The sequence below is a fragment of the Pyricularia grisea genome, assembly GCF_004355905.1.
Source record: "Pyricularia grisea strain NI907 chromosome Unknown Pyricularia_grisea_NI907_Scaffold_1, whole genome shotgun sequence".
Lineage (NCBI taxonomy): Eukaryota > Fungi > Ascomycota > Sordariomycetes > Magnaporthales > Pyriculariaceae > Pyricularia > Pyricularia grisea.
In genome coordinates this window covers 5,118,743-5,145,458 of record NW_022156716.1, presented here as the reverse complement: position 1 = coordinate 5,145,458, position 26,716 = coordinate 5,118,743, and the positions used below count along the sequence as shown (strand labels likewise).

The window sequence follows — 26,716 nt, the reverse complement described above, 5'->3', positions numbered from 1 at the left end:
AAATTTTCCCTTCCAAGCTACCTCGAGCTGCGCATTGCATTGACAGGTCGACCGACGTAGGCGTGGGGTTGATTTTACCAATGGCAATATCAGTCTAGGTACTGGATAGATACAATTCAAATCGCACCTTTTCCTTTTGTGCTCTTTGAATGACCTAGAGAGCCATGCCCATACGAATTAGTTTAATTCAACACTGAGAAACTACACAGACCTAAATTCCAGGTCCGAATCACTGTTCACAAGGTATCCACTTGCGCGCGGCCGTAGTGGTACTCTTGTCTACTTGACGCGAGGCTGTGATGAAATTCGGCACCACACATTGAACATCGAGGTGCAAGGCCACAACCGCCATTTCCCACCACCCCCGATTCTCGACGCGTCACTGTACCAAGCCGCATCATAAGCGGTATCGTCGAACCTCCCATGCCTTGTCGACATCGGCGGCGTGACAGGCAAAGCTCGACGTAGCCATGTCGGCCGCCGTGCTGGACGAGGCCGTAAAGCGACTAGCCTCGCCAGAGACAGGTAGGCATGCTCCTTGAGACTGGCGCAATCAACCTTGATGCGCATTCTTTGAAATGTATTGTTTCTCTTCCAGGACTGACCTGACATTTACCCAGACCCGAAGCTCAAGCTTGAGGCCGTCACAAACCTCCGCGATACCCTCGATCATTATGTCCAAGGAACCATTTACCCAGCTTTCCTCAAGCGGGTTATGCCCGCCTTTATCAACGTGTTGAGGGGGGCACCTGTATTCCAGAGCGCTGCAATAGAACAGGTATGCGCACCTGCACCTCAGAGATGGCCTGTCACCACGGTTGACTGTTCGCTTGCTTACCGTACGTGTACACGCAGAGGATACGAATATGTACCCTTGAGATCATCCACAGGCTTCCCACACATCCTAGCCCAGCCGAACCCTTCGAACCTTACGCCGAAGAGGTCGTCGAACTCCTCACGAGCCTTGTCCGCACAGACAACGAAGACAACGCGACATTATGCGTCAAAATAATATCAGACATCATGCGCCACCAGCACAAGACGATAGGGTCAAAAGTACAATCGTTCCTCAGCTTGATACAAGAGCTGTTCGAGCAGATGGAACAAGTTGTACGGGAGCAACTCGACAGCGGATCAGCCAATGCCGGCGCACCAGGAGCACCGGCGACACCTTCAGGATCGCAGACGAACTTCCAGCAGTCGGGACCTGCGTCGCCAGTCGCGCCGGCCCCTGACTTCGACCAACAACAGAACTCGCGGCCGCTTTTGCGGGGCATGCAGTCGTTCAAGGTGCTCTCGGAATGTCCCATCATTGTGGTCTCGATTTTCCAGGTGTACCGATCGACTGTGCCGCAGAACGTCAAGTCATTTGTGCCCTTGATCAAAGGCGTTCTATGCTTACAGGCAAAGGCGCAGGAGCAAGCGCATGCCGAGGCTGCGGCCAAAGGAACAATATTCACGGGTGTCAGTCCGAACATCAAGAATCGGGCCGCTTTTGGCGAGTTCATTACGGCGCAGGTCAAAACCATGAGCTTTTTGGCATACCTCCTCAGGCAATATTCACAGCAGCTTACCGACTTCCTGCCCACTCTGCCCGATATAGTTGTGCGCCTACTTAAAGACTGTCCAAGAGAGCGCTCAAGTGCGCGCAAGGAACTTCTCGTTGCGATCCGGCATATTATTAATTTTAATTTCCGGAAGATTTTCCTGCCCAAGATCGATGAATTGCTCGAGGAGCGGACACTCATTGGGGATGGCCTGACGGTACACGAGACTATGCGCCCGCTGGCTTATAGCATGCTGGCTGATCTGATTCACCACGTCAGGGATAACCTCACCTCGGCGCAGATTCGCAAAACAGTGGAGGTTTACACACGTAACCTGCAAGACACATTCCCAGGAACCAGCTTCCAGACCATGAGCGCGAAGTTGCTGCTCAACATGGCTGAGTGTATCGCAAAGATGCCAAACAAGGTTGACGCTCGGCATTATCTCATCATGATTCTGAATGCCATCGGTGACAAGTTTGCGGCGATGAACAGACAGTACGACAATTCGGTAAAGCTGTCCAAGCTTCACCAACAACAAGGGCAAGAAAAGGTCCCTGAATCATACCTGGCAGTAAGGGATCGTAAACCTGAATGGGATGAGATTGACATCTTCAACGCAATGCCAATCAAGACCTCAAACCCTCCCCAAGAACGTGGCTCAGACCCGGTGGTCGACAACAAGTTTTTGTTCAAAAACCTCATGAACGGACTGAAGAATACGTTTTATCAACTGAAATCATGCAACCCTGCCCAAGCCATCGACCCGACCAAGGCTCCCCAGCATTGGCAAGATGTTACCTACGGATTCTCAGCCGAGGAGGTGCAAGTTATCGTCAAGCTGTTCCGGGAGGGCGCTTTTGTTTTCAGGTACTACGAAGCCGAGAAGCCTGTACCCGATCCCAATGGATCGACCTCAGTTGAGATGGCCAGCTTGTATATGGTCTCAAGTGGCAGAGAAGAAAAGGATCTCTTGGAGACATTTGCCACCGTGTTTCATTGCATAGATCCTGCTACTTTCCACGAGGTATTCCAGCAGGAGATGCCCCGTCTCTATGAAATGATCTTTGAACACCACGGCCTCCTCCACATCCCGCAGTTCTTCCTGGCGAGTGAAGCGACGTCGCCCAGCTTTTGCGGGATGCTACTTCGCTTCCTGATGGAACGTATTGAGGACATTGGGTCTGCAGACGTCAAAAAGTCGAGCATTTTACTCAGACTGTTTAAACTGGCGTTCATGGCGGTCACACTCTTCGCCACGCAAAATGAGCCTGTTCTCCTGCCCCACGTCACCGAGATTGTGACCAAGTCAATTGAACTTTCCACTCGGGCCGAGGAGCCCATGAATTACTTCCTCTTGCTTAGGTCTTTGTTCCGAAGCATAGGTGGAGGCAAATTCGAGCATCTTTATAAGCAGATCCTACCACTCCTGGAGATGCTTCTTGATGTACTCAACAATCTTCTGTCAGCAGCAAGGAAACCGATGGAACGTGACCTCTACGTTGAGCTCTGCTTGACAGTACCTGCACGTCTTTCCAACCTTCTACCTCACCTAAGCTATCTGATGAGGCCGTTAGTGGTTGCACTACGTGCTGGTACAGAGCTCGTTGGACAAGGGCTTAGAACTCTGGAGCTGTGTGTCGATAATTTGACAGCAGACTACCTTGACCCAATCATGGCTCCAGTGATTGATGATCTGATGACAGCCCTGTTCGAGCACCTCAAGCCACATCCCTACAGCCACTTTCATGCCCACACCACCTTGAGGATCCTGGGCAAGTTGGGTGGTCGAAACCGCAAGTTCCGAACCGACGCACTGCCAGTCACCTACCAACAGTATGTCGACGACAGGTCGAGCGTTGAGTTGCGGTTGATGGGGTCAAAACATGATAGAGCCTTACCTGTCGATATTGGTGTCGAGCTTGCTATACAAAAGCTCATGGAGGGCCCTAGACCTTCCAAAGCCCCTCAAGCCTCAAACAAGCAGCCAGACCCATACTACGTGAAGCATGCGCTTCATTACATCAAGTCTCAAGTGAAACTCAGGATTGGCTTTGATCGCCTCCCCGACGATCTCCCAAGACTTGTTCGACTACAGGCTCAGGATTTGATGGCACGAAAGCTGGATGCCGACTTCTCTGCCTTTGAGTCCTCAGATCGTAGCCAGTCTATCGCCAAGAAAGAGGAACAGGACCAGGTTTTGAAGCGTCTACTCAAGGCATTGTTTTTTGCCGAGTCGCTTCCAGAGTATGCAGATGACGTGGAAGCTTTCTTGATGAACATTTGCCGCCACTTCACCATACTTGAGGTGGGCCGCGGACTGCATGAAATGAAGCGGGCAACGAACACGACGTTTGATGTCAATTCTGGAGAAGGCAAGCTCTTCCTAGATACTCGTGTTCTATCTGGAGCTATCCTTGACTCCCTGGCTTCTGAAAACCCCGACATCCGGGCCGCGGCCCAGCGCGCTATTGGCGAAGTTTTTACAACTGCCGCAACGATCTTCGGCTCTGAGACTCATGTTTGGCGGCTGAATTTCTTCAACCATCTTAGCTCCGCCTTTGCTCACGGATGCTACGAAGAAGAATGGTTCACAAAGACTGGTGCTACGCTTGGAATCCACACATTACTTGCTGATGTCAATCTCGGCGACGAGTGGGTTTCCATGAAGCAGATGGACTTCATCAGAGCACTTCTGTATGTGATAAAGGACATGCCGCAGGATCTTCCTGAGAGGACGCGGCGGTCTGCCCAAGAGACTCTAGATGAGCTGCTCAAAAGAGTCACCAAGAACATCAAATCAAAAGACGAAGTGCTTGTGACACCGCAGGTGGCAGGCCAGCCACAGCCTCCTAAGCTGTCACGCACTGCTCAAGTATGTCTAGCGCTCAACAACGAGCTTTCCCACTCGAACCGCCACGTGAGGGAGACTGCCAAACGCTCGCTTGAGATGATCGCCAAGGCCGCGAACGCCGAGGTCTGGGAGTTGATCACACCTTTCAAAGACCGCCTGCTCGGCCCCATCTATGGCAAACCGCTGAGAGCACTGCCATTCCCAGTCCAAATTGGCTACATCGACGCGGTAACATACTACATGACACTCAAGAGCGACTTTGTCCAGTTTGATGAGCACCTCAATCGCCTTCTCATGGAGTCACTAGCTCTGGCTGATGCTACGGACGAGTCGCTTGCAGGAAAGCCACAAGAGTTTCGGACACACCAGAACATTGTTAACCTACGTGTAGCGTGTATCAAGATTCTGCGGACGGCCATGGGTTTCGAAGAATTCATGAAGGGGCCTGCAAATGGGACACGGACAAAGATTGTACAGATGTTCTTCAAATGTCTCTACCAGGAACCAAAACCCACGATCGAGGCCGCGAACGAAGCACTAAAAGGTGTTCTCTACCCCACTAACAAGTTGCCCAAAGACCTCCTTCAGTCGGGCCTCAGGCCGGTTCTCGCCAGCCTTCAGAATCCAAAGCATTTGACCACACATGCTCTCGACAATCTTGCCCGGTTGCTGCGTCTCCTCACTTCGTATTTCAAAGTCGAGATCGGTCACCGACTGCTTGACCACATCAAAAACCTTGTTGACCCAGGTTCATTGCAACAGATATCGTTCACCTTCTTCGAGCAGCACCCGACGATGAAGGTCATCGCATCAGTTTTCAACATTTTCCACGTTCTTCCCCCAGCTGCAGTGTTTTTGGAGCGAGTGACCGACACAGTCCTTGATTTGGAAGAAAAACTACGCAGGACGCATTGCAGTCCGTTTCGTGAGCCGCTATATAGGTATCTCAACAGGTATCCAACCCAGGTTTGGACTCTCCTTCTTGGAAGGATTGACAACATCAAATATGGCCGCTTTTTGGCCCAAGTCCTGCGCGACAAGGAGAGCCAACCGCTCAGGGACCACGCTTGTAGCCAAGTGGAGGAGTTGTTCAAAGCTTGCAGCTCTGTCATCAACGATGGACGTGAAACCAGATATGCCGCTATTATCGAGACCATAAACGTCATCGACGCACTAGCTCAGTGGCCAGATTCGCAATCGTGGATGGACAAAAAGGAGCACCTGGCATGGCTCAAGCAGAACGGCAAGGATTTGGAGAAGCACCTGCGAAGCCACGATCTTCCTGCAGAACTCCGTCTTGCTGCAACCCAAGCTGGTGAGCAGCTCGTTAGTATCTTGACGAAGTCTCTGCAACGGGCACCGAGGGACCTTGAGGCATTTTTCAGCCTCATCGAGGCTGTGACGAATGAAGAGTTCCGCTTGACGCAGACCTTGATGTCTTACATCTACAAGAACATAATATGCAACGAATCCATCGACTTCTGGCGAGCAATTGTACTACGATGTCTTGACATCTATGCTGGGAGAACGGCGACACAGAGGACCAAACTCTTTCTCCTGCGCAATATTGTGAACCCCATATTCGCCATGGATGTCATGCGTCATTGGGATCAGCTTGAGCAGGCCGGTGGCCAACGGCTCGTCGATCGCACTGTGATCGACTCTATAAACAACAAGATCTGGAAGGTCAACCTCGGAGACCCTCAAGAAGATTTACAACAACCCGGCATTGACCACACACGCATGGAAGTGCTGCAGCTCTCTGCTTTCCTCGTTAAGTACCACCATGCCAATCTTCAGGAGGCACGCAAGGACATAATCAGGTTTGGCTGGGCATACATCCGCCTGGACGATGTCATCAATAAGCACGCAGCCTACGTAGTCATTGCCTACTTCATTGCACAGTACGAAACGCCGGCCAAGATTGTCTCGCAAATATATTTTGCACTCCTCAAAGTCAACCAGAACGAAGGCAGAAGCTTGGTTACTCAAGCCTTGGAGTTGCTCGCCCCGGTGCTGCCTAAGCGCTGTCCCAGCTCGGATGAGCGCAACGCGGTGTGGGGTGTTGCGCCCCGGCGTATATTGGCTGAGGAGGGTCAGAATGTCCAGCAGATGAGCAGCATCTTCCAGTTCTTGGTCCGCCACCCTGACTTGTTCTATGAGTCCCGGGACAAGTTTATACTGCTGCTCATCCAATCTCTCCGCAAGGTCGCAGTTCCTCCCAACCCATCTAACGAGAACAAGAAGTTGACGCTCAACATGATGTGGCTGATATGGGAGTGGGAGCATCGCCGGGTCGAGGGCAAGGGTGCCAAGGTGGTCAATGGTGGCAGCATAGAGTCACCTGCGCAGAAGCGGACAATGGATATTGATTCACAGCCTACTCAACCTCCGGGAAAGACCGAATATGTCATCCCCGCACCGGCCCGACAGAAAATGGTTAGGTACTTGGTTGAGTTCATCGCTCAGCTCAATGAGCGGTATCAACTGCCGTCAGCAAAACCACGGGATACGGCCAATACACCTGGGCCGGCCATGCCGCCCCCGCCCACAGACATGTGCAAGCGGGCCATGACCCTACTCTACAACCTTTTGCAACCTCAGTACTGGGGTGATCTTGAGTGTGACCTGTTTCCCAATGTGACAGAGATCATCCTGGCGAGCGACAAGACCACGTCCATCTTGTCGGCCGACCCATCGGACAAGGAGAAGTACGACGACAAATTCCTAACCAACATCATCAACACTCTCCAAGTTGTGCGCATCATCCTCAATTTTAAGTCGGATGAGTGGATTTTGAAGAACATGGAAAAGGTGCAAAAGGTGCTTGACAAGTGCTTGAGGTCCGAGAATCCAGAGCTGCATGACTGTCTGCATTTTGCAGATCCTAAATACGACGATGGACGTGAGATCCCTGCTACCGTTAAACGGATTCTCGATGCTATTCCCGTGGCATCGGATGACGTCCAAATGGAGGATGCGGACGGTGAGGGCGAGACCGAGACCCAGACATCGGAATTTGTTGCATTCCTTTCAAATATCGCTACCGAGACGATGGCTGCCAACAGCTACGTCGCTGGTATCAACATTCTTTGGTCTCTAGGCAACAGGGACCCTCCGGCTGTCGATCAACACATACCTGCACTAATGAAGTCGCTGCAACAAAAGCTTGCCCGCGATCATGTCTCTCATTACACCACCAAGGCCGCTATCGGAATGGGGCAGAGGCCGCAGGACCCCAATGCTACGGAGATCAATCCGTACGACCTCGAAATTCAGAGCGGTCTCATCCTCAAGGCAGTCGAGACCATGGCAAAGCGCATGGAGGTGTTGGGTGACAACCGGCGGCCGTTCCTTAGTGTGGTAGCTTCTCTCGTGGACAAGTCTCTCAACATTCCATTGTGCGATATGATCCTCAAGATGGTTGAGAACTGGGTATTCCGCTCCGAGGGGACCTGGCCAACACTTAAGGAGAAGTGTGCAGTCCTCCACAAGATGCTTTCATTCGAACACAGGCAAGATCAAACAATGCTGCATCGCTTCCTTGAACTCGTTATTAGGATATACGAGGACCCCAAGATTGCCCGCACCGAACTCACCGTGCGGCTCGAGCATGCCTTCTTAATTGGCACGAGAGCTCAGGACGTTGAGATGAGAAATCGTTTCTTGGCCATCTTTGACAAGAGTCTCCCCAGGGCGGCAACCACGCGTCTGCTCTATGTTATTCGGTCACAGAACTGGGACACCCTTGCCGATTCCTATTGGCTCAGTCAGGCTCTTCACCTCTTGCTGGGCGCCATCGAGACAAATAGTCCGACCCAACTTCACTCGGAAGACTTCCGGGTCATGCCTGCATCTTGCAGATTCCAAAACTACGTCAAGGACCCTAGAGAGTCGAGCATGATGTCGGACGACAAGTATGAGTCCTTGATGGCTACGCATCGCCGGTTCGTTGCTGAGCTCGGCGATGTCAGAGTACGGGATATCATTGAGCCACTGTCTCAATTGCAGCATATCGAGTCTAAGCTGGCTCATGAGCTCTGGGTTAACCTCTTCCCAATGTTCTGGGCTGCTACCAAGAAAGACGACCGCCGGGATCTCGAACACGGTCTTGTGCAGCTGCTCACAAAAGACTACCACGCGCGACAAATCGATAGAAGGCCGAATGTTGTGCAGACACTTTTGGAGGGCGCGGCTAAGACTTGGCCTGCATGTAAACTCCCCCCTCATGTCGTCAAGTATGAAGCGAAAACATATGATGCGTGGTACACAGCAATGGTCCAGCTCGAAAATGCAGTCATCCACCCGGAAGTCGAGTCTGCAAAGGTTAAGGAGAGCAATTTGGACGCACTCACGGAGCTATATGCTCTGCTCCAGGAAGACGATCTGTTTTACGGTATCTGGCGTAGGCGATGCCAGTTCCTTGAGACAAACTCTGCTCTTTCATACGAGCAGAATGGAATGTGGGATAAGGCCCAAAAGGGATATGAAGCCGCTCAGATCAAGGCTCGCACGGGCGTGATACCATTCTCTCAGGCCGAGTACATGCTCTGGGAGGACCACTGGATCCTCTGTGCTCAGAAGCTTCAACAGTGGGATATCCTCAAGGAGTTTGCCAAACATGAGAACTACCAAGACCTCTTGTTGGAGTGTGCTTGGCGCGATCCCGAAATGTGGACGACGGCGGAGCGTCGGGAGGAGCTTGACAATGTCATCAAGGGCGTTATGGATGCTCCGACCCCCCGTCGGGCCTTCTTCCAGGCTTTCATGTCACTGCTCAAGCTGCACAGCAAGCAAGAAGGTATCCAGGATTTCACGCGTGTGTGCGACGAAGCTATCCAGCTCTCGATCCGAAAGTGGCACCAGCTGCCCCGGCGTTTTACAAACGCACACATCCCCCTGCTTCAGAACTTCCAGCAGCTCGTCGAGCTACATGATGCTAGCGTCATATGTAACAGCCTTGCCAATACCACCCTGGCAAATCTGGATGCCAAATCAGGAGAGCTTAAACTGCTGCTGGGATCCTGGCGCGATCGGCTCCCCAACATGTGGGACGACATAACTGCCTGGCACGACCTCGTCACATGGCGCCAGCACATTTTCGGCTTGATCAACACTACCTACCTTCAACTGTTACCACCCGGAACCCAGCAGGCCGGAGGGTCTACATTTGCATACAGAGGCTATCATGAGACCGCTTGGATCATTAATCGTTTCGCTCAAGTGACCCGCAAACATAACCTCCTCGACGTGTGCATCAACCAGCTCACCCGTATCTATACTCTCCCTAACATTGAGATTGCCGAGGCGTTCCTCAAACTCAAGGAACAGGCCATGTGTCACTATCAGAACCCTGAGGAGCTGAACCAAGGATTGGAGGTTATCAATAACACGAACCTCAACTATTTCAGTGCCCCGCAGAAAGCTGAATTCTACACGCTCAAGGGAATGTTCCTCGAGAAGCTCAAACAGAACAGTGAGGCCGACCAAGCTTTCGGCACTGCGCTCTACTTTGACATCACTGCTGCCAAGGCATGGGCGGAATGGGGATACTACAACGAGAGGAGGTTCAAGGAGGATCCAAGCAATGTGACGGCTGCCAGACAGGCTCTTACGTCCTATCTTCAGGCAGCAGGCAGCTACCGCAACCGGAAATCGCGGAAGCTCCTGGCTAGAGTATTATGGCTTCTCAGCTTGGACGACTCAAAGGGATCGATTGCTGCAGGGTTTGACGACTTTAAGGGTGAAACGCCAACCTGGTACTGGATCACATTCATCCCACAGCTGCTCACATCTCTGGGCCACAAAGAGGCGCTGCGTGTCCACGCAATCCTTTTGAAGATTGCGAAGAGTTATCCCCAGGCTCTCTACTTCCAACTCAGGACGAACAGGGAGGACATGATGGCTATTAAGAAGAACCAGGAGATGAAGGAGAAGCAGAGGCTTAGAATGCAGGCATCACAGGCGGCAGCGGCGGCCAACAAGCAAGGGGTAGCAAGCGCCTCGCCCGCGCCACAGCCAAAGGATGCGCCGACGCCGGCAGCCAAGATGGAGTCCACCTCCAGGCCAGCAACTGCAAATGGGGATCAAGTCAAGACTGAGTCCTCTGCTGCGGATGGCTCCTCGGCACCACAGCAGCCGGCTACCCCTGCTGCTTCAGCTGCTTCAGGCCAAGCGAACGGCACCGGGCAGGCGGCCGGTGAGCAGCAGAACGGCGAGCCGCAGAAAAGGCAGCCGTGGGATCTTACCGAGGAGATTATGAGCGTCCTCAAGACGGCATTCCCGCTACTTGCCCTCAGCATGGAGACGATGGTGGACCAGATTCAAAAGAACTTCAAGTGCCCTCCTGATGAGGATGCGTATCGCCTGATCGTCGCGCTCCTGAACGATGGCTTAGCATACGTCAGCAGAATGCCAACCTCGTACGCCAAGGACGTCAAGCTTCCCACGCCTACCGAAACTAACATTACCAGGTTCGCTGAGACGATATTGCCGCCTCACACCAGGCCAACGTTCGAGGCAGACTTTGTTCATGTCAAACCAACCATGCACGAGTACATTCAGAAGCTCCGAAAATGGCGCGATAAGTTCGAAGAAAAGTTGGATCGGCGTGTGTGCCAGTCCACCTTGGAGTCATTTTCGCCGCATCTGAGCGAGTTCCGGTACCAGAAGTTTGACGATGTTGAGGTTCCGGGCCAATACCTTCAGCACAAGGACAGAAATCAGGACTTTGTGCGCATTGAGCGATTCCTGCCAAACGTGGACCTAGTCCGGACGATTGGTGGCTCTCACCGCCGCCTCAAGATGCGAGGTCACGATGGCAGCGTCCACTGTTTTGCAGTTCAGCATCCCGCAGCTAGACACTGCCGCAGGGAGGAACGGATACTGCAACTGTTCCGGCAGATGAACGTTAGGCTGGAGCGCAAGAAGGAAAGCCGCAAGCGTGACTTACAATTCACGCTGCCGCTCATGGTCCCGCTCGCTCCTCACATCAGGATCGTTCAAGAGGATACGTCGTACATGACACTTCAGGGAATGTACGAGGATCATTGCCGTCGCAACGGCATGTCCAAGGACGATCCTGTTCTCTTCACCATGGACAAGCTGAAGGGCCTGGTTGACATTAAGAGCCTCAACGTAAGTGTGACTTTGGAATTAGCATACTTGGACAAGATGCAGTTGACTAACGAAATGGGCAAACAGCAAAAACACTCGGATCAACAGGGCGACCCCCGACTAGAAGTGTTTACGGCGATCCGCGAGAAGTGGGTTCCACAAGATGTGGCGCTCAAGTACGTGCAGTCTGCATATTCGGACTTTGCCGACTTCTGGCTATTTAGGAGGCGATTCTCGTACCAGCTGGCATTGCACACATTCATGACATACATACTGTTTATCGACAAGCGATACCCGCACAAGATCAACATTGCACGCGGATCAGGCAACATCTGGGGTTCAGAACTCATGTCACTAATGGCGCCGGCTCGGCCTTACTTCCATAATGCGGAGCCCGTGCCCTTCCGGTTGACGCCGAACCTGGCGACATTGATGGGGCCGATAGCCATGGAAGGAATATTTAGTTGCAGCATCATGGCGATGGCCAGGTGCCTGACGGAGCCCGAGTATGAGCTTGAACATGCACTGACGCTCTACGTGCGCGACGAGATCATGTTCTGGTTTACTAGCAACCATCGTACTGGGCTGCTTACCGAGATACAGATGCGTGATTTGGTGCAAGCCAACTCGGACATAGTTGTTAAGAGAGCCGTTAGTCTGGCCCAGGCACCGGTCGGGAATCTGCCGGCAAACCAGACGGTTATCGACCTCATCAGCAAGGCCGTTAGCCCCTTCAACCTGGCAAGATGCGATGCTCTCTGGATGCCGTATCTGTGAAGAGGGATTTTGGAGACGTTTGTTGTATACAGAAAATAGGGAAAAGATTACCGGGGGGTATTGATGGAGGGGAGAGGCGTTGTTATTATCTCGTTTGATACCGGCCATGTTTTTTTTTTTTTTTTAGGTGCATAATAAGCGTTTCTTTGTATTGGGGGTTTGTGTTGTTTTGTTCCTTTTTCTTGAAACTTGTTTTATAACATCTCCACATTTAACTTCCTCAGCATTGTCGAGAGTAATTATTTCTTTTCAGCCGGGGCGTATGTTTGTTACCTGAATACCCTGCCATACCTTAACCCCCTTTCATTTGGAGGCAATGTCAGTCATTTTCCAGGCGTTACAAAATTTGGGTTGTCTACAGTACACCGAAAATAGGGTATGAGAATATAACCGACTCTGAACAAAGGGAATTTGAAATAGGTCTACAAAAAATTACTTGAATCAAGATGACAAAAGACGACTGGTTCTAGAAGTAGAGCTAGACTACCTAAGACTAGAACTAGTATATCGGGTGCCTACAGTAGTAGCTTTGGATTTAATGGTCAGAGTAGCTCGACTTGCTCGGGTAGTTGGAGTACCCCAGAATTTCCCCTCACCTCCGTCCGCATGGGGGACCCCACCGATGGAACGGGGTTTGTTGGGAAGTGGTTGTAGCTTTTTTAGGTGGTCGAGACTAGATTAGAATTAATGGGAAGGCCAATCAAGTATTCTCTACTCTAGGTTAGGTATTGCATCCGGGATTAAACTGCTGCGAATTGGCTCATTTGATCAAACTGCCGGTTTGGTGACCCTAAATACAGTACCAAGTAGGTATACGCCGATAGGCATTTGGCAATAGGGCCCTAGGGTATTACCATATCGGGCTACTGTCCCCTCCCAGCGTAGCAACCTTACTGCAGCTCGGCACACACCACCGGCAAAGAAGCGGTACCGGAGATAGTGACAACAAGGAGGTACTTACTTACTGTACATATCTGAGCAGACAAAGCTTGGAAGCAATACACGTTTAAACGTGAACCACCATATCGCCATTTCAACAATTGACTAATTAATTCATTGGTCGATTGAACTCAGTTTCTCCGGCTCAATCATTGCTGGCACCATTGATATCATTCCATCAAAATGGATCCAAGTACAATGCCCAAGAAGCTTTGGGAGCATCCCGATCCCAAGAGCACGTCCATGTGGCAGTTTATGCAACAGATTAACGACAAGCACAACGCCGGCCTCAAGGTAGATTTTTTTTTTCTTTTCTTTTCTTTTTCTTTTCTTTTCTTTTTCTTTTCTCCTTTACATACACGCCTTCTTTCCCTCTTTTTGGATGGACTAGCATCTCACAACTTGATTCCCAGACATTCCGCGACCTCCACCGCTTCTCCATCACGAGACGAGGTGAGTTTTGGTCCTCGCTCTGGGATGCCGCTGGCTACATCCACGAGGGTACCTACGACCGGGTTGTGGACTTTGATGCTCCCATCGACTCGGTCCCTCGCTGGTTCGAGGGCGTGAGGCTCAACTGGGCCGAGAACACGCTCTACTCGAGGGATCGCGGCTCTGCGCCGGGCGCGAGATCTCTGACTTCAAAGGAAGAGTATGTGTTTTTTTTCTCTTGCAGTAAGGGAGCTACTATGAAAATAAAAAGAAGAAAAAGCTGACATACTCCCTTTCCTGCCTCAAAAAAGTGACAAGATCGCCGTCACAGAGGTCCGCGAGGGCGCCTCCGAGATCCGCGACATCACCTGGGGCGAGCTGCGCCGACGCACGGCCGAGCTGGCAACGGCGCTCGCAGGACGTGGCGTCAAGCGCGGCGACAGGGTCGTTATCGTGGGCGCCAATAGCATCGATACGCTGCTCGTCTGGCTCGCGACGGCTTGGCTGGGCGCCATCTTCAGCAGCAGCAGCACCGACATGGGCGTCGACGGAATCCTGCAGCGGACCGTGCAGATCAACCCCAAGGTCCTGTTCATGGACGACGCCACGCTCTACAACGGCAAGGTGGTCGACCTACGCGAGAAGATGGCGCAGGTCGTCTCGGGACTGAAGAGAGACTGCAGTGAGTTCACGGGCGCCGTCGCCATCCCCAGGTTTCAGGGCCACGCCAAGGATGTCAGTAAAGTACCCGACACGGAGACGTGGGCCAGCCTGCACTCCCGGACCGAGGGGACCCAGCCGCCGCCCTTTACGAGGATTCCCTTCCACGAGCCCTTTCTGGTCTGCTATTCGTCCGGCACCACGGGTGCTCCCAAGGCCATTGTGCACACGGTGGGTGGTCTCATGCTGAGCCTGTACAAAGAGGGCGGGCTGCACGAGGGGATCGGCCCGGACTCGGTGACGCTTCAGTTCACCACGACGGGTTGGATAATGTACGTGACCAACATCGGCGTCTTGATCTTCGGCGCGAGGGCCATCCTGTACGACGGCAGCCCGCTCACGCCCGACCCGACTGTCTTGCTCAAGGTCCTTGGCAAGTACAAGGCCACCAAGCTGGGGACAAGTCCAAGGTGGATGCTCGAACTGGCCAAGAGGGGGATCTCGCCGAGGGAGGTGGCCGACTTGTCGAGTTTGAAGACTGTTTTGTCGACTGGTATGGTGTTGTCGGATCGTAAGTATCTCTTCGGTTTTCCGTGCTGTCTCTGTCCTCCCATCCTCTCCTCTTGGCGCCCAATGACTAATAAAACCGACTATTTGATAAAAACTATAGAGCTGTTCGAGTGGTTCTACGAGAAAGGCTTTCCTGCCCACACGCACCTGGCCAACGTATCCGGGGGGACAGATATTGTAAGCACAGGTCCCGCCCGCAAAGATATAAGCCAACCCACTATTTGATCATCAACTCATTTCCACAACCTCCTAGGCTGGTTGCTTCGGCATCATGAATCCCCTTGAACCAGTCTACCTCGGCGGAACCCAGGGTCCCAGCCTCGGCCTCGACGTGCGCGTGTTCGACGCCCTGGAGCCCAACGGGCCGGGCAAGGAGGTGCCGCTCGGCACGCCGGGTGAGCTGGTCGCCGTCAACACCTTCCCCAACATACCCGCCTTCTTCTGGGGCGACAAGCAGACCGCGGCCACCAGCGCCCCGCCGGGCTCCAAGTACCACGGCTCCTACTTTGCCCGCTTCGACCACGTCTGGAGCCACGGTGACTTTGTGGCCATCCACCCCATGACGGGCGGCATCCACTTCCTCGGCCGCGCCGACGGCGTCCTGAACCCCTCGGGCGTCCGCTTCGGCTCGGCCGAGATCTACGGCGTCATCGAGCGTCGCTTCGCCGACAACGTGGTGGACTCGCTCTGCGTGGGCCAGCGGAGGCCTCAAGACTCTGACGAGAGCGTCATGCTCTTCCTCCTCATGAGGCCCGGCCACAAGTTCGACGGGAAACTGGAGCGGGAGATCAGACAGGCCATCGGGGAGGACTTGTCCAAGAGGCACGTTCCAAAGTACATCTTTGAGACGCCCGAGATTCCGGTACGTTTGTGTTGCTTTGAAGAGAAATCCTCAAACCCATCAGTGAAGTCTCAAGGCGCTAACCCACAGCTTAATATTTTGTGTAAACGAAACAAAAAACCACCAGACCACCGTCAACCTCAAAAAGGTCGAGCTGCCGGTCAAGCAAATCGTTTCGGGCCAAAAGATCAAGCCCAGCGGGACTCTAGCGAACCCAAAAAGTCTCGACTTCTACTATCAGTTTGCCGAGGTCGAGAACATTGTTGGCGCCAAGGCAAAGCTTTGATTACATATGTTGCATATTCTCTCAGATAAATAAAGACAAATTTCATCATCGTTATCCATGCCTCTCCACCCACCAGCTCTTGACGCGTCCGGTCTACACAAGTCGCGGGCTTGATGACAGAGCTTTTTTTTTTTTTTTTCTTCTTCTCTTTTCTCTTTCCCCTTCCGAAATTGTATACAGTTCGAGGTAATACAAGCTTGAACATGTGCTTCTTGTGTGTTGCGGAAGGTTTTGCCATCACAAGGTACAAAAACACCAAAAGGGGGGCGTTTGGGTGTACACACAAGACAAACAACCACAGTTGGACTTTTGCGCGTGTATGCAGCACGACGAAAACAGAAACTCATCTAAACTGCGTTGGGTAAGACATGCTGTAGCATTACTTTGTGCAACCTATCTGCATTGCACTTGTTGAAATAAAGAGGTCCAAGGAGTCTAGAAACATGGGAACAAAGAGGGGAGGGCGTGTGACGCACAGTAACGGATCATTTTGTACTACGATTACACCACTGCATCCTCGTGATCGTGGGATGACGGGGCGTTGGGTGTTTGGTGCTTGGTGAGCGCTGGCGGGAATTATCTGGGCATCTGACTGACAGGATACACCCACAAACTTATGAGCGTTGGAGTCTAGACATAAGCGGGCTGATATTGTTTGGAATGGTAAGAAGAAGAAGGAAAAAAAGAAGAACCCCCAAGTCCAAGCCATGCTCCATCAAAGCACCCTGGATGGGGGTTAACCCTCTTAAAGCTTGGCAGTTACGGATACGGTTGCCTACAGCCTGCATCCCCTAGGCCCAACACTACGTCTTTCAGTACAATTCGTTCGTATTCTTCGGGCCGTCTAACGTCCCCTGGAACAATATCCAGTCATATCGGAACAATACGCTACCACTTGAGCTGGTGCGAACGAATGGTGCCTGTGTTAACATTCTTTTGTAACCCCACAGCCCCATATCGGTCGATGAACTGTGCCGCAAACGTACATATTTCGGCGCTTATGAGATCCTTGTCCGCCGGGAGATATTATTCCTTCCAGGGTAGGGTCTTGTGCAGGGACACACGAGCTTGGAACGGCGTCTGCTCGGAGCTGTAATTTGCCCGTGATTCCCTTCTGTAAGAGTAAAATAATAATAATAAAAAGATCACGTTGTTTCCTTAGATTACTCACGCCATGAGTTGTAGTGAAACATGGTTTAAGGCCCTGCGAGGCGGCATGTCTTATCACATTGTAATGCCACCCGTCATGGCCCCTTTAGACTGCGCTCTTCTTGTTGTTTTGTTTTTATTTCATCGCGCTCGAGAGAACTACCAGTATATTCTGGGTCTCATCCCATAAGCTCCGGAATTTCATATATCAGCCCTGGTAGCCATCACAATGATAATTTGGTTCCGCACCGGTAGATTCGCTGGCTGCAAGAAAAAGATTTGTATTTACGTATGTGCATATTTATGTGGCATGAGCATGTGCGAGGATGCTTCGCAGCTGCAAAGACTTTCTGACCATGAAAGCTCACAATTAAATGGCGAGTCGCCGTTACAATGAGGCGGAAACGGGAGACAAAGGACCAAGACGTCGCACCTGGATGTAACGCCATGTGCTATCGCTCAACTGGGACAGAGCGCCATGCTTCCCGATAGCTGCGGCGCTTTTGGAAGCCTGGCTCACCGGTCGTACGTCAGCAAATAACATGCCCAGAAGCGGAAGATGGAGAAATGCAGCGCACCCAAGGGTGCTCGCATTGTGGCTCCTCTCCGATGACAAAAGTAAGATGCTTACCCATGGCGTAGAACCCCTCGTCACCTCCCATGACAGCATCCAAGAGCATGCCCTGCATGCCTTGTTCTTTTAATCGCTTGACACATGCATCTAGGAGTCCCAGCATTGCCTCATCTCTCGACACCACTAAGTTGGTATCTTGGTTTTGAAGTGCCGTTTGTGTCAGTGAAAAAATAAGAGAAAAAAGATATTGACAAAAAAGAGATCGGCGCAGAGACACAACGGGAAAAAGTACCAGACAGCTTACCAGAAATGCAGATGCATGTAACACCTCCAGTCGCGCTTGAAATCATACCAGCCCATGGGATATCACTAGAGACTGGATTCTCGGACCTGGGCAAGTAGGTAATGGCTGTGGCAATAACTTGGTGACCCACTACTCCCTTTATGATATCCCCGACAAGAAAAGGATGATTCAGCTGTGTATACTGGTCATACCATCCCATCTTGTTGTTGCGAGCAGATTCCAAAGCTACCAGACTGAGGACGGCAGGAACCTCGGAGAGTTCACATGGCCCAAATAATAGTCCCGATGCTGATGGGTATTGCCGGCTCGGGTAGTTGTTGAAGTCCAAGTGCCAGTCACTGACTTCTTGTCCTTTGCCTGGTGAGCTCTGGTCGAAATCCCAACCACGTCGCCGGAACCATCCCTCTGAAGCGCTGTCCACAGGAAGTCCGTATAAAAGGCGAGGAAAAGTGCTGCCGAGCTGAAGCCGAAAGACTCCTCTAGTTCGGGAAAGCTGCTCGATGGCGATATCGTGAAGACTCCGTCCAATTCCCCGACCTCGATGTTCAGGCTTGACAATGATCATAGCCAGAGACCCTACAAGCCGCTCTCCCCCTTGGTTGGCATATGTTGTATAAGTCGCACAAAAGCCGACAAGGACACCTGTTTCTGGTTCACTAACGGTGTAGTGTTTTGCATAGCCATCTCGAATCAGTAGAGATTGTAGCTCGTAGCGTGAAAGTGACATGTCTCTACCCCAAGTCTGACGCCAAAGGTCATGTATTGCTTCTTCGTGTGGTTGTAGATCGAGTAGATTGTTTGTGACAGCGACCTCCCACGTCTTTGGCGCAAGAACTAAATTTTGCATCCTGGCCGAACTGATGTTATACTCGCCCTTGAAGAGGAGAGTCGTCACATGGTGCAAAGCACTGGGCGAATACCCACTTGTCTGTACAACTGTAGGGAAACTAGTCCCAAGTCCATCCAGCTCGCGCATGTTGAAGCATGCCACAATAATGAGCGGCCGATCGCCAGCACCGCTCTGAAGGTATTCGGCCATTTTGACTTGTGATGCCTGTCCTGGCAGTGGCAGTCCAGAAATGACAAAAATGACCAATTTGGCATCATTGTTTTTTATGATGTCGAGGTGGGTTTCGCTGATTCCACTTCGGCTCGTGTATGGCACATGGTGAACTTTTGGCCGCGGTGAATGTTCAAGCAGAGCTCGCCCAAAATCCTCGAAGGGATCTTTGGTGTTGCTGCCGTCTGCAGCATGTGTCAGTGGAACGGGGGGAGCCACTACGGGAGTTAGTAGAACCACATCGTCGCCTTCCCTTATGACCCTGGAGATCGGAACACAGCCCTGGAGATCCCGAATGAGTAAGGCTGCTGGTGTTTCCTGCGGGTGCATCATCTGTAGGTAAGGGGTCAATCTGGATTTAACGGGCCGACGAGGTACCAAATGGCGGAGGATTTGAGAAGTATTGCCGATTTTCGAAGCTGCCTGGGACCCGAGTTCAGTCAAAGGCTCTGAAATTTAACAAAGGAGTTCAACGCAGGCCTACTCTGACATTGTCAGCTTATACTTCAGCAAAGCCCGTCAAATCCCACACCTGAAATACTTTGTGGGCTGGTTAGATGCGACTGGTAGGGGGTTGCTTACCAATGTCACGGTGACGATATCATTTACGAGAAAACGGTCCAAGTTTCTCGGTGAAAGAAGGTGTGCTGAGATGATCCAGAAAAAGACTCAAGAACAAAGTAAACAAGGAGAACAGGTATGATGTGTCCACCACGAACACAGTACGTTCCCTTGGAATCCGAGACCAGACTAGGTCCCTTCCAAGCCAGTCAATCACAGCTAGATGACGGTATATACGTTGGAGACCACAAGAGCCTTCAAGAGTAGTATATGGTTTCAGAGCGACTAGAAATTCAAAAGAGATTCTTGCCGGTAACAGTTTTGTTGAGCGCCAAATTTGATTTGATTTCCTAGCAGGCTCGAGTCGGCAGATCGCAGTGTGATTTGAACAAGAAATCCATCTTTTAGGATACAGAAAAGCCTTCAACCAAGTCTGAGCGACGTGATGAAAGCTGGTAGATGACAAATGAAGCGTATCGAGGCCCGGGGAGAGAAGCAGGAAACGCACGTTCTGTTAGGGTTTGTACACGGGAGCATGTGCAGTCGCAAAGAAAGAAGAAATGGGTGGTGACACAGCTGTGCTTGCAGCTAGCTGTTGCTGAAAGGGAAAGGGAAGAGGCCGATTTGGGTTGTGATTCGACACCGATGACGATGATCTGCTGCTAATAGAACGCGGGATCAAGGGGATGCGACAGTCTGTGGAGGACTTTGTGGGAACAGTGAGGAAACCAAGCCCCCCCCCCCCCCCCCAGTAAAGCCCGAACCGCCTTTGAAATGCAGTGCAGCCCATCAACTATGTTTGGGCTGTGTAGTGGAGGATTCGAGAGCCGAATCTACCGGATTTCCAAAAAATGGGGATCAAGCCCCAAGAGTCGGTGGTAACACCAAGATACTGAGCGGGATTCGGAGCTAGGGCCGAAGACCAGGCCACCTAGAGCAAGGGACCTACCTGGTCGAGCCGTTTTGCTTGATGTATGTGGTGTGTACCTGCCTATTCGATCCCAAGCAGGTGCCTGGAACGGCTTGCAGTTTGTTTGCCAATCAGCTGTAGGGGAACCTACTCCACTGGAATTTGCGAACTGATAGGGGCCGTAGTGGAGTTTGGGTACCAGGTAAGGGACCGGTGACGGACCGAATGCACTAGGCTAGGGGGCTTCAACTACATCGAAACTCCCAAACCTGAATATTGATGTTCTACATTCCGTTCATTCAGGTCTGAAAGTACAAGTGGCCAAAAAAGGTAAAATAGCAAGGTAGAAAATTTGCTTTGAAGAATCCTGTGATCTCCCGCCAAAGCCAGCTGGTCAAGATGGGTTGGCTGATCCAGGTTGGGTAGGTAGGGGGTACCTAATGGTAAAGAAACGACGAATACTCATCCTCGACCGCCAGCGCCGCTCCTTCATTGGCCAAGCTTCAGTTGGATGGTTGCACAAGCCGCAATGACTCTTCTCAAAAGGCAAACTTGCAAGATGGTGTTAATATCGGCATCAGAAGCGCGTATTCCTTGATTGCCTGTTTAGCGCGCTCGCCAGAGGGGTGGTGGTAGTATTTTGATGCTGACAAAAAGAAAAAGGGAAAAAACTCCGTGTTTGGCGAGAGGATGGTGGGTGGGTGGGGTGGGATGAGGTGAGGTGACACGACATAGCCAAATTGCACTGACGGGACTGGAGTTGCTCGAAGGGTTACACACAAGGACCAGACATTACTTCGTAAATATCTTATGGGCAATGCGTGGATAGAGTTCCAAAAAATTGAGCTCGCCGTGGCTGGCACACACAAAGGGGGCTAAAATAAACCCAGGGCATGCCCCGGGTGCCGGCAGCAATTGACTGGCAATCAGGCAGGACAGGAGGATTTAGGTCTCGACCCCACGCCTACGCGATTTCATACAAGAGGCCTGTACGAGTGTCGATGAGCGTAAAGGAATTATCTACAACGGGTAGGTGTATCTAGGCAGACCGGCATGTACTATACATACATACGTTCAATTAGCCAATGTGTCGTCTCCAATCATCATTTAGTGGGATCCACCTACAGTAGACCTCGGAGGCAGTTAAAGGGTTTAAGGTACCTTGGAATACCTAAGTAGGTACCTACCCAACCCATCCCATTATGTATCTGTTCATACGTACAGTAATTAATTACATGCGTGGTGCTTCTGTCACATATTATCAACGTAATTTTTTAGTGTGTGGTCATGATACGACGGATAGTGAAGCAGATAAAAAGAACTTGACAGACATGGTGAGGTACCTACCTGGAGGAAGGGAAGGACAATCGGAATAGGCAAGAGAGCGGTTGAGGGTTTGGGTTACCAGCGAATTTTGAATCGGTGGACCTTTGATGTTCCTCAATCTTAGGCTTGCTCAATCACCGCTCACAGGTACCGGGTTCCTACCAAGACGCGATCGCGTTCCTGTGATTTTTTTTGATTTTTTTTTTTTTTTTTTTTTTTTTTTTTTTTTTTTTTTTTTTTTTGGTTGCATTGCTACAACAACCACACTCGACCGGATGTAAACATTTGCTTCAACAAGCTCGAGAGTTTCACGGCCGGAAAGGACGCACTCGCTTTTTCCCATTCTTTTCTCGGGTTTGTTATACAACTGCCTGCACCCTACCTTTGTTTACTCCATTATATCTAGATCAAAATTGGTGCCAGAGACGCGTGCCATTGCCTGGGTATATTGTTGCTTGTGGATTGGTACACTTCTCGGACACAGAAGAGGAAATCCACACCACCGGCTGCCTCCTCATAATGGACGACCACCAAGGAGATGAGAACTTCCAGGAACTGCTACAAGATCTGATCACTGGTAGGTTTCTTTTTGACCCGCAACCGAGTTCTGTTTCCCTACTCCAGTCCACAACAGACCTCGTTTGGGAACACATCAGTTTCCCCTGCATACGGGCATCGCCGAGTTCGAGTTTCGGTCCCATGATTTGACAGGCTGACACACCCCATCTCGTCATTGCCAACGCCACAGCATCCAAGATCCCGGCCAAACGTCGAGGTCTGCCAATCAAGCCCACGGTTGAGAGGCTTACTTCACTGTCTTATGACAGGGGTGCTCTGCCGGATGAGCTCCAGGCTCTAGTTGAACTGATCACCACTCCGAACCATCTGGATCAGGCATCACTGGGTGCAATTGTCAGAAATCTCTACCCCATTGGCAAGGTACCCGACCAGGTAGTACTCAGCATTGTGGGAGCGCTGGGTCATGGCCAACTTAAGCCATCCTTGACTATGCAATCGCTATTGTTAAAATGGCTGATAATGGTCTATCACTTCCTCGAAAGCCGAGAGGTTCTGTCCAAGTGCTACTCAGTGCTCTTCAACCTACTCGACACTGCAACCGTCAGGTGAGACAGTGAATCGGCGGTCTAGAGAGTAACTTCTGGCTAATGGCATCCGCAGGCCTCAAATATGCCACGTTCTTGCATTGGCGACACGTCGCAGACATGTCAGACCTTATAGGATACAAGCAATGTGCGTACCTCTGGCTATTGGATGCGTTAATGTAAGATGATAAACTGCAAGATCGTAAGTTATACTAATATAAAAGCAGTCTTGACTTGTCCCGCCAAACAGGCCACGACCCATCCCTTGTGGGTCTCCTGAGGGTTTATAAGAACTACTACCCTGATGTCGTCGTTGGTGATGCGACCAGGGGCAAAGCATCGCCATTCAAGGTGATTTAAAGCCTAGACTCTGGACGTGATCATGCCCCAACGGCGCTGACCTGGTATGATCATGTAGTATCCCGATACCGAATGGCGCCAACGCCTTGAAGAGATTCAGATAGCTCATCAGCGCCAGCGCAAAGATCGTGACTTTGCGGATGGCGCCACTCGAGATGGTTTTAGTGTCAAACATCGCTTCGGGGCTCAAGGGGGGCTAGTACCTTCTGTACAAACTTCCCATGCAAACGAAGAGTCAGTGACACTGGATGAGATTGACAGTGCCTCCCAATTTGTCAAGCACCTAGAAAAGATTGAGCTGCCAAACCAACTCGTGGCTGTCATGGCAGACCCCTTACTGCAGAAGCTCTTGTTGCTCAGGCCAGATGCCGGTGCAGATGCACGTATAGCCGATTGGCTAGAGGCATGCATGAGTGACGCCGAAGAGGGTGCTTTTGTTGACGGCGGTAGTGCACTGCTTGATCTTCTCGAAGTGGTTCGGGACCATGCTGATGCTACCAAAGTATGTTTCAATTCTTACGCAGTCGAAAGACAGAAGCTCGAAAGCTGACCAAAGAGACTCGAACTCTCAGCAACTCCATCCAGTCTATGACCAGTTGATGCGCAAAATATACCCAGTTTGGAACGGTAAGGATAGAATAGACATTGTGCTGGCCACCCTCACACATGTCCCGGTTCAGTCCTTTAGCCAGTTGCATAAGAGGCATTTCGCATTTGTCGAGAACAAGATTGCGAGCAGCTCGCCGGAATCCCAAGTTTTGCTCCTCGACTTCTATAATACTCTACTTCAGCGCTGGGCCGTTTCGATGCTCTCAAGGGACACCGGAGTGCCCGTCACCAAGGGTGCGTCAGGGGCTATTGCAGCCCTTGTCACTCATGTCGGCCAGCTCAATTCAACTATACTCCAGTCAAATCCGACTGTAGCTTCATGCGTCTCAATTCTTTCCTTTTACGACCAGGTGGCGAGGCTGTTTGCTCGACCACAGCTCATGGAGCATATCCAAATCACAGCTCCCGGCCAATCGCTGATTTACAATCTGGCCTTCACCGATTCCCCTGTCATTTTCTCCGTCCTCTGCAACGTTCTCGCTTGCTACAAGCGTGGCCTTGAAGTTGCAACGGCTACATCCGGCCCCAGCCAAAGGCGCAAGGTCACCCGTCAGGAGCGTGAACACGTACTGGTGTTCAACAGCTTCTTCATGGATATTTGCAACCTTGTCTGGCGCGGTCGTGCCTTTGAAAAGCAAGGCGACAACGCGCGGGGATGTATGCTACAAGACGAAGTCATCGCAACGCTGGAAGACTGGGCCGCCAGTCAGGAGGGTGGGGATAGAAAAGCGCTGAGGAACATGTATGGAATCAGCCGTGCCCCAGTGTTGTGCTCTCTGTCCGCCGAGTTCTTCCGGGGCCTAGAGGAGGCCGAGCTGAACGCCGGTGGCGTGAGCAGCAATGAGCCGGCCCTGCTGGTAAGGCACGCTGGGCCCGTCTCCCAGCAAAGCCTTGCTCAACTCAAACGAGATGGAGGCTTGGACGTCTCTTGGCAGGAGTATCGACTAGGGGTTTTGAACGACCTGGGAAGTCAGGGGCTCGGGGGCTTGTCTGCTCTCTTGTTCCAGGCCATCAAAAGCCTCGGACAACAGGCCGCAAGCCAAAGTCAACCTCAAGAAGTCTCATAGGGATAAGTTCGGTCTACTCATTGCCTTTTCGCTTTGGGATCTCTGGTTTGAAGAAATTTCTCAAATTATTTGGCGCATCACAGCGCTTGTCTGGCTATCCATTTTGTTGAAATGACGACGCTTGCACTGCGCGTTAAAGCGCAAGTAATGCCACAACGCCGTCCCAGATGCATCCATATCCTTTATCTATCCCGACGAGGGGTTCCCTGTATTGTAAATATCAGTCATAAGACCAGCCCTATGAGCCAATGCTCCCTGTGCGATGTTGAACGCCTTCCCGCCAATGAAAACAAAAGAAAAGAAAGGAAAACGAAGCAAAAAAAAGAAAAAGAAAAAAAAAAACTAAGAGGAAAAAATCGGAAGAAAGTAGTGCAGTCCGACGAAGACAAAAGAGTCAGCGGAACCACCGCAGCTGTGATCCTCCGTCCCATGCGTCAATCGAAACCTTACTGGCCCTTGGGTGGTGCCCTGGGCTCGTATCCGTATCCGCCGAGCTCGATCCCGCCGGCGCCATACGACTTGCCCTCGGGGGCCCTCCTGTGCTGGCTCCTCGGCCCGCGGTCCTTGAGATCCTCCCTCAGCCAGCCCAAGACCAGGTGACCGAGTTGGCTGTTGCCGTCCTTGGAGGCGCCCTGGGCCTCGAGGAAGTCGGCGGCGGGACCCCACTCCTTGACGGTGCCGAGGTGCATGTGCACCAGGTGTGTGGGCCAAGCGTGCAGGTTGTCTAGTATGTGGGTGGCGTAGACGACGGTGGCGTCGCGGGACTCGGTCTCGCGCTTGAGCCAATCGAGGAAGCCCGAGCGCGACAGCACGTCGAGGTCGACCGTGATCTCGTCGAGCAGCAGCACCGTCCACGGCCGCACCAGGCCCATGGCCAACTGCACGCGACGCCGCTCGCCGTCCGACACGGCGTGCATGCGCCACGACGTGTCGATGTCCAGCACCTCGACCAGCTCGTCGCGCCGCGCAGGGTACGCGTCCCCGCCGACCGATCGGAGCAGCTCGTCGACGCCAATGTCGGTGCGCACGATCGGGTTCAGCACCCACTCCAGCCCGAGGTACGTCACACCCTCGAGGCCCTCGGAGAAGGGGTCCACGCCGCCCACGGTGATGGCGCCGCGCGGGGAGAGGCGCTTGCCTGCCAGGAGGCGGAGGAGGCTGTTGTTGGTGTGTGAGTTAGTTGGGGTTCTCTTCTTCTTTCCTTCCTTCCTTCCTTTTTTTTCTTTTCTCGCCGTCTTCAAGTGATTTGAATCTGACCAACAGTGACTCATGGTCAAATGAAATGTGGGTTTCGGGAGGAAGACCTACGTCGTCTTGCCGGCTCCATTGGCGCCGATGAGGCAGGTCCGACTCCGGGCTGGCAGCGAAAGATTGATGTTGCTAATTCCAGTGCTCCGGTCCGGAAAGCTGTACGTCAAGTCTTTAACCTCGAGTGAGGGCGATCTTGGCGTAGGACCTCCGCTTGCCATTTTTCTGTTTGTCGTCGTGAAGCCGAGGATCACACCAGCAGAGATGCGGGGCTGATGTTGGAGCACAATTTAACCCTTGTCTCTGGCAGTCGGGCACTGGACTCAGTCTGGTTGAGTGCAGTACTTGGCTAGCTCTATTCTAAATTAATCGGTGACGCAACTATCAAATTTATGGTTTGGATGATGGAAAGAAGTCAAACAT

At 51.9% G+C, this 26,716-nt stretch overlaps 5 protein-coding genes across 5 annotated transcripts; 3 read left to right on the top strand and 2 right to left on the bottom strand.

Moving 5' to 3' along the window:
• Positions 1-67: 67 nt before the first annotated feature.
• On the top strand, positions 68-12,719 carry PgNI_01570 (uncharacterized protein). Its single transcript, XM_031121641.1, has 4 exons — positions 68-525; positions 621-778; positions 856-11,538; positions 11,605-12,719. The coding sequence occupies exons 1-4, from the start codon at positions 471-473 to the stop codon at positions 12,292-12,294; spliced, it is 11,586 nt and encodes a 3,861-aa protein (XP_030986619.1). The 5' UTR covers positions 68-470; the 3' UTR covers positions 12,295-12,719.
• A 613-nt stretch (positions 12,720-13,332) lies between these two features.
• PgNI_01569 (uncharacterized protein) lies at positions 13,333-16,157 on the top strand. Its single transcript, XM_031121640.1, has 6 exons — positions 13,333-13,527; positions 13,647-13,885; positions 13,977-14,896; positions 14,996-15,072; positions 15,149-15,757; positions 15,864-16,157. The coding sequence occupies exons 1-6, from the start codon at positions 13,417-13,419 to the stop codon at positions 16,020-16,022; spliced, it is 2,115 nt and encodes a 704-aa protein (XP_030987995.1). The 5' UTR covers positions 13,333-13,416; the 3' UTR covers positions 16,023-16,157.
• A 719-nt stretch (positions 16,158-16,876) lies between these two features.
• On the bottom strand, positions 16,877-20,510 carry PgNI_01568 (uncharacterized protein). The gene is made up of 4 exons (XM_031121639.1): positions 19,692-20,510; positions 18,050-19,589; positions 17,750-17,928; positions 16,877-17,682 (listed from the first exon to the last, which is right to left on the bottom strand). Exons 2-4 carry the CDS (start codon positions 19,440-19,442, stop codon positions 17,560-17,562), a joined length of 1,695 nt encoding a protein of 564 aa, XP_030987996.1. The 5' UTR covers positions 19,443-19,589; positions 19,692-20,510; the 3' UTR covers positions 16,877-17,559.
• Positions 20,511-22,185: 1,675 nt separating this feature from the next.
• Positions 22,186-25,454, top strand: PgNI_01567 (uncharacterized protein). Its single transcript, XM_031121638.1, has 6 exons — positions 22,186-22,483; positions 22,655-23,030; positions 23,086-23,157; positions 23,237-23,360; positions 23,428-23,871; positions 23,942-25,454. The coding sequence occupies exons 1-6, from the start codon at positions 22,426-22,428 to the stop codon at positions 25,043-25,045; spliced, it is 2,178 nt and encodes a 725-aa protein (XP_030988001.1). The 5' UTR covers positions 22,186-22,425; the 3' UTR covers positions 25,046-25,454.
• Positions 25,300-26,705, bottom strand: PgNI_01566 (uncharacterized protein). Its single transcript, XM_031121637.1, has 2 exons — positions 26,354-26,705; positions 25,300-26,203 (listed from the first exon to the last, which is right to left on the bottom strand). Exons 1-2 carry the CDS (start codon positions 26,512-26,514, stop codon positions 25,492-25,494), a joined length of 873 nt encoding a protein of 290 aa, XP_030988002.1. The 5' UTR covers positions 26,515-26,705; the 3' UTR covers positions 25,300-25,491.
• Between the last annotated feature and the right edge of the window lie 11 nt (positions 26,706-26,716).